The sequence below is a fragment of the Primulina eburnea genome, chromosome 3 (assembly GCF_022965805.1).
Source record: "Primulina eburnea isolate SZY01 chromosome 3, ASM2296580v1, whole genome shotgun sequence".
Taxonomy (NCBI): domain Eukaryota; kingdom Viridiplantae; phylum Streptophyta; class Magnoliopsida; order Lamiales; family Gesneriaceae; genus Primulina; species Primulina eburnea.
Window position 1 is genome coordinate 22296895 of NC_133103.1, and position 14179 is coordinate 22311073.

A 14179-nucleotide genomic window follows, 5' to 3' on the forward strand; every position below is an offset into this window, starting at 1 on the left:
AGTATATGCCTAGGGGCAGCCTTGGGAGCCTGGACACGAGCCATCCAGCTGAAACCACACAAAACCAGCAAACCGTGAAGGCGCACATGAACCATAAAATTCTGTACATTCATTTTCGAAAATGTCCCACAAGTATTTCGGTTTTGCAATAAATCCGTGAGTTTGATGTGTTTTAAAATACTATTATGGCTTGATTGAAGAGTGAAAGAGATATAGACATGCATCGGTTTGTTTTGAACGAAAAACAAACTAAACAACGACGCGGCACGGAGGAGACGGAGTGTTTCGCTTTCTCGTTTTCTCTTTTGTTTTTTTTCCTCTCTTGTTTACACTTGGCTACCTCACGATTTTTTCCTCTGAAATGCTTTCAGATTTCGGTGGTAAGGTGAGGGAGAAAAATGGTTAGAGAGATGAGAGAAAGTCTACAAATAAAGTGGGATAGAATGGTAAGATCATATCTTTCTTCTTTTGAATTTGTGAGATATGGAATGATATGTGATATGATTTGATTTGAGGGATAAATTGTGGGATGAGGGGGCCGATTTCTTGCTCACAAAATAAGGGAGGGTATTGCTTAATTGTTAATTAGTGATGAATAAAAGTGAAGGGAAGCATCTATCATATAAAGAATTAGGAAAGAAATTAAAAGATGGAGAGTTGACAATATTTTTAAATTTCTTAATGGAGGTGGACGATTTTATCATTTAAAAATATGGGTAGGAAATTTCTTAATTATTAATTAAATGAGAATTTAAAGTGAGGGGATTAATTATCAAGAAAAAGATTAGGAAGATATGTCAATGAAAATGAGTTGGCAAATTTTAATTCAAATCTTATATTAAGGTGGCCGAAAATTAGAATAAAAATGAAGGGGAAAATATTTCCTAAATATGATATTTTAAATCTTTAGTGTTTTATCTACTCATTAAATATTTTAGTGAATTAAGAAATTAATTATGGAACTTTATTTACTAATTAACTCAAATTATTTAAATAATTGCTCAAGCTTTCTTTTACATTAAATTAACTTATTGTTTAACTTAAATAAATTCTAGGAATGATTTCTTAATATTAAATTTTATCTCAAACTCCAATTCCAGTCCGGCCTCACTCAATTAACTGAAAAGGTAACAATTAAACTACTGTAATAAAATAATTAAATTTAAAAAAAAAATTAAATTCCCAGGCAATAAAATCATATTTAAATACTAGAATTATGCATGACTTATACGTAGAAAAATTTACGGGTTCTACATAAAATCCATCATATAAGACTTGAAAGCAATTTTCATGTGTCGGTGCTCTGGCAACTCTTGGCGCTGAGTTCAAATATCTTCTTCCATTCTAAATATTCTTTTTCGCATACTTGCTCTGTTGATTGGGGTTGGTGGTGGGTGGTGGTGGTGGTTGTTGGTGGTCTCTGGCTCGCTGGTTATAGGCTGCCAGGACAGCCTGTCTTTCGATTTCTCTTGCCCTGCTCCTGGGGTTTTCGGTGAAAACTGTGATCGGTGCCTTGGCTTTCAACACCTGTTCATCTGCTCCCCATGTCACACCAGCATGATGATATAAATCAGTAATAATATGCGGACAAGGAAGACTGACAGTCATAAGTCTCGCAATTGCACACATGATAGACCCTTGAATTATCTTTCCTAGGTTCGCTGTATTTCTTGTCATGATGGCATAGACCAATACCACATTATCCTCTGTGATCTCGGTTTTATGAGTCGATGGCATGATTTTTGCTAAAATGAAAGAGGCCCAACTTCTCAGGTCACGGAGCAGTTCAGATTTCTTTAAATTGATGGGGTGCCTTGACTCAATCTATATTCCACACCATCACTGGACATGTCCCGGATCATGATACCATAATCTACTGTGTCGGCCATGTATGTTGTGTACTCTTCGTGATTGAAGCCAAGTAGATTATAGATCGAATTGATGGTGTCCGAGTCAAAAACCACCAATTTTCCTCGCACCAATACCTTATAGTCCTCGTGTCTTACTTGCAAGTTTGCTTAAAATTCCCGGACCATTGGGATGACAGCGTCTGACTGTGATTGGCCAGGTCCAAGCACCTCCTATACACAACTTCTTCCACCACCACATAGTCAGGAGTGGATAAATCTAGCCCTCTTTATTTTATAATTGACCAAGACAGAGTATTTTCGGTGATGCAAAGTGTTTCTTCATTCCAAAATTTATTAGCATCATAAGAGCGAGAAGAGGAAGCTAAGTCCTTCGTTTTTTATTCTTGGAGGCATGATATTAAATAATACTCCAACACACTTAGCTCGAAATCAGATATAGAGCAATAGTCCTCCAAAATCACTTAATTTTTTTGAATAATGCAAACAATGACAAACATAAGATTTTGTAACCTTGGAAGAATAGGTTGACTGAAGAGAGCGCACGAGAGGAGGATCGTCAGGGCAACATTGAGGCTGATTGGGGGAGATAGGCACGGCGGCTCCGACGGTGGTGCTGAACTGGTCGGCCGACATTTGTAGAGTTGGAAAGGAAGGAGAGCGATTGTGGAGAAATTTTTATTCCAGAAACGTGTAGATATGGGCTGTAAAAGAGGGAGGCGTTGTGTGCGCCTCCGTCCTTCGTGGCTAATTGAGCGCACGTGGGTGCGCAAGGCAGTTATGGATCACCACTAGTAAAACTAATAATTTCTTTCGGCTCATGGAAATGCTCACTGAACTATCAGATCACATGAATAAAAAAACAGATGATTTGAAATGTCGAGAAGGGTATATGTCATAGGTACCAGCTATGCTAGCAGAAGGCCTTATATTTTTCGATGACATTAGAGTTTCAATGAATTGCACACGATGTTTGTCACTTCTAATGGAATGAAAAGAGCTGGAAATCGAATCTCTGGCTACTGACAAAAGAATCTCTGGCTGCTGACAAAAGTAATTGGTATAGATTGATAGGAGGATCTGGTGATGTGTTTGGTGACTCCAATTACAACATCAAACACTTTTATGGTTCATCACAAACCATCAGCTCTTATTGCAGCAGCATTGCTAAAATCGAATAGAGTACCACCATGTATGACTAAAGTGTTTGATGATTTGTCAATATACAAAATAATTAAGAATGTATCACCAAGCAACATAAGCACTGAATTAGTTGTTTTGTTTCGAGAGCTTCTGAATTCTGGCTATCTAAACTCAGAACATATTACTCATTTAAATCGAGTGTTCCAGGTAACATAACTGTACTTCTACAGTAGTCATACACTCTTTGCTCTTCCATTAGTTGGCATTGCTTCCCAAGGTTTAATATCAGTAAAGAAATAAGGGCCAAGATATCTTTTTTTCCGACTAAATATTGTATATTAAAAATACCATAAGAATTTGTTTACCTCACATTCGTTGTAATGGGTGAATGCTGCAAGGGGATCTCGTTACTGTTCAAAAATGGGACAAAATCTCCTTTTTTTATTGTCACAACACCTGTGATCAAGTATATCTGATCTACCTTTGTACTCATTTTTTAGACATGCCGGAGGCAAATGTACAATACAAGTTAAATGCAAGATACCACAGCAACGGAACGTATTGGGAATGCTCTTGTCAACCAAGTTCATGTAACGAAAGCTCGTGCATATCTCTTCAGCCTCATGTTATCTCGCTCGGTTGCTGAAAGAAATGGTTTGAGATCTCAATGTTGGAAAGAACTACTAGAAGAAATAGAACTATTCACAAAATGTTTCATGGTAGAGGATGACCCATTTAGTGTACGTAAAAAATATGGAATTTTATTTGTGACAATATAAAAATAGAACATATTCCCAGAAAAACAATATACATGTGTTTCCATTTCAAGCAATAGGCTACAGCCTACAAGCACACGAGTCCACAGTTTCAGATACATAAACAATTTCATCTTGTATCTCTAGAAAGCCGCTTAATGTGTGGGAAGTCAGTGAACTATCTGATCAGAACTACAAAAGTAAACATAACAGTTCATTAAAAATATCTGGTGGATTCACTTCACCAAGAGAATATCCTTTTTGTTTTTGGCATGGAAATGTAAACCTTCGCAAGAAGAGATGTATCATAGGATCTGAAATCATGGAGGCCAACACCACCTTCATCCTTTAGGTGAGTTTTATGGGAAAAATTTAGTTTACATCCTGAAACGAATCATTCGTGATTTATATTGAGACCATACTGTACTGCAACACGATTAAAGAGATTCAATCCCTCGATGTGGTTTCCAAGTGTGTTTTACTATTATAAATGGCAAACACTAAGTTCTCGCTATATAGACCTTTTCACTTTATTCTCCATAGCCAAAGACATTGTCCTATGCTTTCATTACAAACGTAAAATAAATTCAATACATAAATAGACAGTGAAAATTTGGTAACAGATTTTGAATATTTTCGATGTCATACACTATTTCAATGGAATACCTTTGACAGGAAAGCCAAGCGGACAAACGAATCACTCCAATAGGCATCCAAAGTCTTCTAATTGATCCATCTTGTAACCTTTTGCGAATAGCAGCACAGTAATTGCTAAAAAGAAGAATACAGTTTTTCTGAAGTTTTGTCGGAGTTTGATGATATTGATACTTTGTTCCTCAAATCTGCTTCAGTTGTACCCATGGACGTCAGCTTGTGTTCTAATCAAATTGATGAGATGGCTATAAGTCTGCACTTGTTTCACTTTACTACCAGTTTTGGGGGACATGCTCATTCTTTCACAAGTTTTAAGAAAATATCCCTTCCCAAATGCTGCGAGAACAAGTGAATCAGTATGTATTTCTAGATCACTGTTGAAAAATCCCACTTTTTCCCATGTCTTTTTAACACTTGTTCCATGAAATCCATCAAGACATGCATCAAACAATATTCCTACAGTGATTATATCTGGTTTTACATGCCGGGAAGGTAGTTCTAAAAGTAAAACTTTCAATTGGTTATAGTCTTTCATCTTCATATAAGCTAGTGCGAGAATATTAGTGACAGTTGGACTCCACGGGACACCAAGTGATTCCATCTCTTCAACAACAGAATACATTCCTTTTTTACTCAAATGACAAGCTTGACAGAGAAGGCGAAGACACCAGACTAGTTCACTGCAACCATTCTTAGAGGAAAGATCATATCCTAAATTTTCTAATCTAGAAAACATGTGATTCTCAACATAAACAGCAGCTACCTTTCGAATTAAATCCTCTTTTAGAATACGTCCAGACTTCAAATACTGATGATAAACCTTCTCCATCTTATCCAAGATACCAAATTTTGCATATGCCTCAATCATCGTAATGAAGGTGGAACGTTGCAAATACATTCTTCTGTTGGGAAGCTTTAGATACGTGTTTTCCATTTTGTTGAGCAATCCAGCTCTTGCAAATTCTCGAATCAACAAATTATAAGTAGTGTGGTCACTTTGGCATCCCCTGGATTCCATTTCCTTCACGCAATGATTCATCTCATCATACATTTTATGGTTTCCATAAGCTTGAATAAGACCATCAAATGTTTCAGTATCCGCTTTGATGCCAAGTTCTTCTTCCATCTCTTTCATATAAAGCATGCAATCTTTAAATTTCCCGTTTTTAGCCAAGCCATGAATAACAGAATTGTACATCTCCAGAGAAAATCTGAAACCGCTATGATTCATTTCTTTAATAATCGTTACTGCCGGTTCTAGCAGTCCTTCCTCAACTAATATCATAATGATTTTCTGAAAATTCTCATCATTAGTTCTCGATTTTTTCCTCGACTTCCACATGCCAAATACCTGTAATCAATTTAAAACTACAAAATTAGATCAAGAAAGAGCCAAAAACTAGTAATATTTCCTTTTCACTAAAATATACCAAAAGAAAAAACAAATCAATATTACCTCGCAACGAGTAGTGCATATTTTGTTGTCGGTAAATGTGAGAGATGTAAGAAATGTAGTAACAATAATTTCTCCTATTCTGGTCCATGTGTAACCAAGAATGAACTAAATCGGCCACTCGTGATAGAAATACTAAATCCTTTGCCTCAATACGCATTTACAAATCTAAACAAAGCAATATCACCTGAACTATTTTAGTTTTGCAATTTATCTTCTCTAAATATCCACAAATCTCAAATACTAGACTCAAACACCATCAGCATCTGCGAATACACTATGTGAATTAAAATCACAAAGATCAAAGAACAAAATCGTCAAAAACCCAACATATTCCAAAGTAAAACTTAGTGAAAATAAACTTAAAACCCCACCTCAAGAATCTCCCTGGACCTTGAGCTTTGCCTGAGGAAGCTAACAACATCCCAGAACTGTTCTTTGCTCCAGTCACCATCTTCTTCAAGTACCCGAACTGGGTCAGAGTCTTTATTCGTTTTAAGCTTTTCAAGAGACGAATCTCGTTCCAGATAATGCGCACGTATTCGATCAATTGAAGAGGAATTCTTCTGCGAATCTGCTGATAAACACTTGGAATATGAAACAGACGATGATGGGTTGTATTCGGATTTTTTATTTGAGTGATTTAACGGAGTCGGAAGAGGAGGAGACGAACATCGTATGAACGCAATCATCTCGAGTGCTGCTTCTACATCATAATTTGTCGGCGATATTTGCTGACTGAATTAAGATTGTTTTTCCTCACAATAAACTTAATTTTTTCGAATCTCATTTAGAAATCTCATTTAGGACCTAATCGGTGCGTTTCACAGGATTTCGTGGGATTTGGATTTCAAAATCTTATTTTTATTGTTTGACAAGATTGTTCAAAAAAAAGATTTTGTTTAGAATTTGATGAGATTTTAATGAGTATATCCAAATCACATCAAATTTGGATTTTAAAAACGTACAATTAATTTTTTATCCAACACATCATTCTCATCAACAAATCATTCTCACCAAAAGGTTCTACGTGGTTAAAACTTTTTTTCTTTTTAATTTTTTTTAGAAGTTGAAATATTTCGTTTAAATTTTATAATCCTTCTTTTAGAGAGTGCATGTAATTAATTTTTTTTATTGAGTAGGTCTTTTGTGAGACGATCTCACTAATCTTTATCTGTGAGACGGATCAACCTTACCGATATTCATAATTAAAAATAAGACTTTTAGCATAAAAAGTAATATTTTTTTTTCATGGATGACCCAAATAAGAGATCCGTCTCACAAAATACGACCCGTGAGACCATCTCACACAAGTTTTTGCCTTTTTTATTATTACTAGATTTGATTTTTGGGACATTTTTTCTACTCCATTTTTTTTTCTTGATTTATCTTTTATACCAATATCATTTTGAGTAACATGGTTTTTTATGGTGAAATAGTACGTTAATTCGATGCATGGAGTTCCTTCTTTGTTCAAAAGTAGGGTTTTTTTTAAAAATAATTCAAATTTTAAAATTAATTTCAAAAATAATTTAAAAAAAAAACGTTTTCAAAAATAACGTAAGCGCGGACGCTGCCCACGTGGAGCAGCGTCCGTGCTATTGCGACGGAATTTAGCGACGAAATTTATAACACAGCTGTCGCTACAATTAATTTAGCGACGGTTGTAAAGACCGTCGCGAAAATTATATCAGCGACGGTTTAATAACCGTCGCTACTTTTAGCGACGGAAAAACCGTCGCTCATATCCGTCGCTCATATTTGCTGTTTTCTTTATCACCGAACTAATAGTATTAACAGCATGTACATGTACGCGGCGGATAATCTTGAACTTTCAACGGCTTGTATCTTTGCAGCAGGCAATGTGCGTTGCGGAAAAAGAATTTGCGCGCTGCGAAAAATCGTTTTTGTTGTAATGAAGACATTAAATAAAAACAGAAAAAAATTCATCACGAAATAAGTTTTTTCATAAACCTCTACTATTCAACCTGGTTTTGCAGTGAGTCAGGGATGACTGACACCTTATAAAATTTATTGACATTATTTTGTAATACACATAATAAATATTAATTAAATAACTTTTCTGATTTTTACATAATTTACTTATGATTGTGTTTTATTTTTTATTTCAGAATAATAGTCTTTTGTGTACATTATAAAGAGATTTTGTAAATAAAATCACAACCTATTTGGATAAAGATACTGATGAAACAATTATTGTTATCATTCAAATGTATCAAACACGTTGTGAATATGGATTTAGACGAAATTACTGAATTTTTCAAAAAAATATTTCTCATTAATTTTATTGAATGTGATTTAAAAATACATTTCTATCACATATTAAAAAATAATAATATATAGTTTTTCGAAAATTTAAGAATTAAATATATATTAAGGTTGGTGGTCGACATCAATACACTAAACACGATATGCATCATGTCATTGATTTAAGCTAATACAATCTTAAATTTTGAGATATGATAGTGATTAATAGCCAAAAAAATTAACCTACATGCGTTGTATTTAAGAAAGTTTTTTAAAATTAACGAAAAATAGTTTTATTTTTATATTTTTTTTTCAATTTAAATATTTTTCATTTTCACTAATTTTTAATAATATTATCCAGCGGATCACATGCTATTAATAAGAATGAGCGACGGTGAAGTCCGTCGCGAAACGGAGCAACGGTTTTTAAACCGTCGCTGATTCAATTGTAGCGACGGTTTTTAAAACCGTCGCTAAATGAATTTTAGCGACGGTTTGTTATACAGTCCGTCGCTAATTTCCGTCGCAATAACCATCCGCGCTTCGTAAGCACGGACGCTGCTCCACGTTTGCAGTGTCCGCGCTTACGAAGCACGGACGCTGCTCCACGTGAGCAGCGTCCGCGCTTCGTAAGCGCGGATTAGGGTATTTTTGAAAACGTTTTTTTTTTAAATTACTTTTGAAATTAATTTTAAAATTTGAATTATTTTTAAAAAAAACCCTCAAAAGTATTGATCCCAATTTTGAATGTTTAGGTAATTAATTTTAGTGTTGGTGTACTTATTTAACAATTAGGTTCATGTAATTCTTTTTTTTTTTTTTTTGGTTGGTCCACTTAGTTCTTTTGGTTTCCAGAATTGTTTTGCTTTGGTGAAGTTTATCTCAGAAAATAAGCTTCAAAACTTGTTTTGAAAGAAAATATATGCGACATTTGAAGCTTTATTATTGAAACTGAAAATACAGCTTAGTTTCCCTAAATTTGTGTGAAGATACATATGTCGGCAAGTGATTTAGTCAAAAAACGTCGGCAAAGAAATGTATAGAAAATGCATTTATTGACACAAGTATTTATTGTGTATCAAATTTGTCGGAAGCGTTCAGATAGACACTGGCGGAGAACCTATAAATAAAGCTCCTTTCCATCATCCCGAAATCATTCCTTCATCGAGTTTTTCTTATCTTATAGCATTTGAGTGCTTAGATCTATAATATTTGTCAGGTGGTTGTTCTCATGTAGTAATAGAATATGTTCTCTTTGGAAATGTTGTACTAATTCTGTTAGGATCGGTTATGGGGATCATCGTTGAGCTACAATAGCTCGGTTCTTGAAATATTGAACACCTGATGAATTAAATCGCGTTTGGTGTTCAAACCAAGCGGAAAATACTCGAAATAATCCTTCGTAGAAACCGAATAAATATTTTGTAAAACCATTTAAAATATATTCACGTTGAATAAGTTAAAATATTTCAGTTGAAGCATTTTATCAAACACTTGGTATGCAATATTTTGGTATTTGAAGAACACATAAAATGCTTCAACAACGCATCTTTAAAACTAATGGAAATAATAAGTAAATGCAATAAACAAATAGACACGAATTTGTTTATGGATGTTCGGAGATTTAAATACTCCTACGTCACCCCTTCTTCCCCTTGGGAAGGATTCACTAGAAGACTTTGATTCATACAACTCTTTGTACAAACTCGATCCGGAAGGGCAGCACCCAACTAGAACTCCTAGCACTCAAGATTGTAGGCAGCACCTCACAATCAGCATATTGTTTAATGTCTCATATGCAAAGACTACAAACACAATGTTTTACGTCTTTGTGTAAAGACTCACTCAACTAAACTTGTAAGCTCAACTCTCCCATATATGTGTGAGTGATTGTGTGTGTGAGGAATTTATCATTTACAGTGTATGTCTCAAGTGTATCTTCACACAAGGGCTTGTGCTCTCAACTAGCTGATTTCTTCATGCTAACTGCCCATACTTTGAATCCTCTTCCAAAGCTCTTGTTTGATCTTCAATATGTTGTATTTATAGGCTCCAATATTGATATATACGTTAGACACAAGAATACGACCGTTGGAAAGTTTCTGTACTGTTTCTGGAATTGCAACGGTCAAATTCAGCTTGCTGGGCATTTTCCCGACTGGTCAAATCTGGTCAACTCAACTGGTCGTTCAGTTGGACTGGTTCAGTTTCAGTTGGTCAGCAGCTGGTTCAGTTCAGTTTGTTGGTCAGCTGGTCAGCAGTTGGTTCAGTTTCAGCGGGTGTGCTGAAATCAGTCTAGCTGATTTCAGTTTGTACAGAACCAGTAGCTTCATCGTCATTTATCAGCATCGTAAGCTTCGATTCAGAATTTGACTTCTAAGAATGATTTGTATATCTTTGTCTTATCTTTCCAACGCATACTTAATCGCTTCGTTTCGATAACTGATCTGATAGATATGACCAAAATACGGCAGCTGCTCAAACACAACTGATTGTAGTTTTCGTGTAATCAGTTCGATAATTGAGCGATCAGTTAGACCATGATAACATCCGATTTTGTCCAACTGCCGTGAAATATGACTTGTTCCAAATTGAGTTTTCTGATCAGAAAAGTTGGCGGATTGTCATTTGGATCATCCAGTTTAGAGATATCTTCGAAACACCGAAGCTTGCCAGAAATTAAGTTTGTGCAAAATTCAGTTTCAGCTTGCTTCTTGTGTTTGCAACTTCACACTTGAGTAAATATGTTAGAAACACAATAACAAGTTTTGTTAACATCAAAATCAAGATTGCGAACATGAAATGTTCCAAAAAATTCATTTGAGTCCAAATTCCTTTTGTTGTTTCGATGACTGAATATCTTTGGATTGAAAGCAATACACGTAAACTTAACAAGAAACAAGAAAGTAAGGAGCACACGATATTTACGTGGTTCGATCAAAATGTGATCTACATCCACGAGAGGTGTTTTCACTATTGAATCAGTATAAAAAATGAATAATTACAATTGCAAAGTAATTCTCAACTCCACTATTTTCTCTTCTATGAATTACAAAGAAAATCTCGTGCCTTTCTTGAGAAATCTTGTTGCCTCTTGTTCATTTTCTTCTCGGGTGATTTTCTCTGTGTGTGTGTATGTAGCCCTCTTGACTCCACCTTGTTATATATATCTCCCATCCTTGAGGCAAACCTCTTGATGAATATATTTGGTAATCAAGTGCTGGTGCTAACCACTCACCTTTCTCCAACCAACTTTTAGTTGTTTTAACCGATTCTTCAACCAACTTGGTTGCTGACATACTACAATTCTCCACCTTGTCCGCTACCAAGTTTACCATGAACACACATCCTCCTGCTTTTTTGCTTTAAGGCAGCCTGCAGCTGGTTAGATTAACCATCTCTTTGCATTTCTCGAACTTATGTGTCCCTATCACTTTGGTACACATATCAGCAGGATTATAGTTGGTACTTATCTTTAGAACTTGAACATCACCAGATTCAATTACTTCCCAAACAAAGTGTAGCCTTACATCTATATGCTTTGTCCTCTCGTGAAACACTTGATGTTTTGATAGATGTATCGTACTCTGGTTGTCACAGAACACAATTACTGTCTTTTGTTTGTATCCTAGCTCTTCCATGAAACCTTTCATCCACTTAGCTTCTTTGAATGCTTCAGTGACTGCGACATAGTCGGCTTCTGTGGTTGAAAGTGCTTGTTGGAAACCAAATTTTGGAGTTTGACAAACTGAAGAAACTAACTGAATTATGAAGACAACTGAATAATTAGAACCAGCTGAACTAATGAAGAAAACTGATCAGTTGGAAACCGATCAGTTAATACACTCAGCCGCATAAGTTTCAGTCAAAACTGATCTCAACTGAATGATTCTCGGGAAAGAACATTCAACCGACAAAATGACATAGTAAACAGCAAATGAATATGGAAAGCCGCACCTAAATCATTACAGCATAGAACAACGTATTTCGGCTACTGCAATTAAGACGCCGTATTACAATCAATGAAGAGAACATTGCCCAACATATGATGAAGTGGCATTCAACGGATACTAGAATTCAAATGCATATCAAAGTTACCGTTGAAAGCGAAGTATAAATATGACTGAAGAACAGTAGAAGAGCAGAGACGATCATTCAATCTTAAGCTTGCTGTTACTCTGTCAAAATCTCAGCTCACTTTCATTTGAATTACTCGTAGCAATCAAGGCTACAATCTGAGCTTATTAGCACTCTCTAAAAGCTGTTAAATTCAACTGTGCTAATATCAGTTACATATTGAGAATATTGTGTAGAACTAAGAGTTTCAGTTTTGGCAGTTGTAAGTCCAAACTGAAGTGGGTCTGTACAAGTGTTGTACTTGATCAAAGTCTTTTAGTGAATATCATATCTTTGTGATATAAGGGGTGACGTAGGAGTAATTAAATTCTCCGAACATCCAGAAACAACTCTTGCATATTTCTTTCAGTTTCGTATTCTATCTCTCAGTCAGTTACTTTCCGCAACTACTCCAGTTTAACTGATTGTTATTGACCAACAAGATTCCGAGATTCAGTTTGTCACTAAACTGAACTCAAGTATCGTTAAAGAACAAATTTTAAGTGTAAGTGTTTATTCAACCCCCCCTTCTAAACACTCTTGTTACGACAACCGATCCTATCAGTGCTACTACTGGCTGTAAGTTAGCTTTCCAACCTACTGTCGTGCCATTGATAGTGAATATGTAACCAGTTAGGGACTTCCTAGTGTCAACATTGCCAGCATAATCTGAGTTCACATACCCTGCTATCAAGTTATCATTTTCTCTTGAATCTTTGAAGATTAAACCGGTGTTTGTACCACTGCCTCGGTGCTTGCTTAAGACCATAGAGGGATTTCTTTAACAAGCATACTAGTTGAGGCTCGCTTTTGACTTCAAACATATGTGGCTGTTGCATGTGTATCTTTTCCTCAAGTTCACCATGAAGAAAGGCTGTAGTAACATCTAATTGCTCAAGCTCCAGGTCTTTCTTTGCTGCTAGAGACAGTACAGTCCTTATTGATCTATGTTTGACAACAAGCCAAAAAACTTCTTGAAAATCTATCCCTTCTACCCGTGAAAAGCCCTTGGCAACCAATCTTGCATTGTACCTTGGTTTTTCGACTCCAGGTATACCTTCCTTTCTCTTGAATATCCATTTACATCCAACTATCCTTTGGTTGTTTGGTTTTGGTACCAATTCCCAGGTATAATTCCTTTTCAAGGAGTTCATTTCCATTTTCATAGCTTGGTACCAATTTTCTTTAGCATCAGAACCCATGGCTTCTTTTAGGCTTACAGGATCATCATCACCTATTTGTGATGCAACTGAGAATGCATAAGAGAGAAGGTTTGCATGTCCTAATCTTTTTGGTGGTTTAATGACCCTCTTGATTCTGTCCCTTGCCAGCTGATAGTGCTCCAGGTTATCCCTATCATGCAAAGATCCTTCTGATTCAGTATCATCAGGTGTGTCTTTTTGAGGAGTCAGTTGGAGATTATCAGATAGCTCCACCTCATTCTTTGTATTGTTAGGATAGTCTTGTCTCACTAAGGACTTATCAGCTTGAGTTGCATTTTTATAAGGAAAATAGTCTTCTTTGAAAGTAACATCTCGGCTGATTATAGTTCTTTGATTTTCAGGTTCTATAGAGCAAAGTTTGTAGCCTTTTACGCCTTCAGGATATCCCAGAAAAGTACATTTGATTGCTCTTGGTTCTTGTGACACCCTGACCCGTAACATTAAAATAATACAGCGGAAGTAAAATTTTCTTTAAAATATGGAAGGAGTTTCAAAATACATTTCATAAAAATGTTTACAAAATAAATACATGATCATTCAAATGACATACAAAATACAAAATAATCATTCTTATGATCATGTCCCAAAATAATACAAAATAATCCTCCTTCCAACGGTGTATGCATATGACCCCCATCCACGATCACTGTCCTGGTCGGTCGCTCTTATCTGCATCACATGAAAATAACTGAAATGAGT

At 35.7% G+C, this 14179-nt stretch overlaps 1 protein-coding gene and 1 long non-coding RNA gene across 5 annotated transcripts; one reads left to right on the plus strand and one right to left on the minus strand.

Annotated features, from left to right (window-relative positions):
* The first annotated feature begins 1541 nt into the window (after positions 1-1541).
* On the plus strand, positions 1542-3746 carry LOC140827338 (uncharacterized). The gene is made up of 2 exons (XR_012116958.1): positions 1542-3218; positions 3512-3746. It is a non-coding gene; the product is annotated as an uncharacterized lncRNA (long non-coding RNA).
* On the minus strand, positions 3513-6631 carry LOC140827337 (pentatricopeptide repeat-containing protein At4g14190, chloroplastic). Of its 4 annotated transcripts, none has more exons than XR_012116955.1 (4): positions 6248-6631; positions 4433-5771; positions 3887-3958; positions 3513-3653 (listed from the first exon to the last, which is right to left on the minus strand). XR_012116955.1 is itself a non-coding variant. In XM_073189990.1 (2 exons), the coding sequence occupies exons 1-2, from the start codon at positions 6563-6565 to the stop codon at positions 4614-4616; spliced, it is 1476 nt and encodes a 491-aa protein (XP_073046091.1). In that variant the 5' UTR covers positions 6566-6631; the 3' UTR covers positions 4343-4613. The 4 variants fall into 4 exon arrangements, 1 of the variants encoding a protein (XP_073046091.1); XR_012116957.1 differs by having other exon boundaries at positions 3515-3653; positions 3893-3958; XR_012116956.1 differs by lacking the exon at positions 3887-3958 and having other exon boundaries at positions 3515-3653.
* Positions 6632-14179: the final 7548 nt, after the last annotated feature.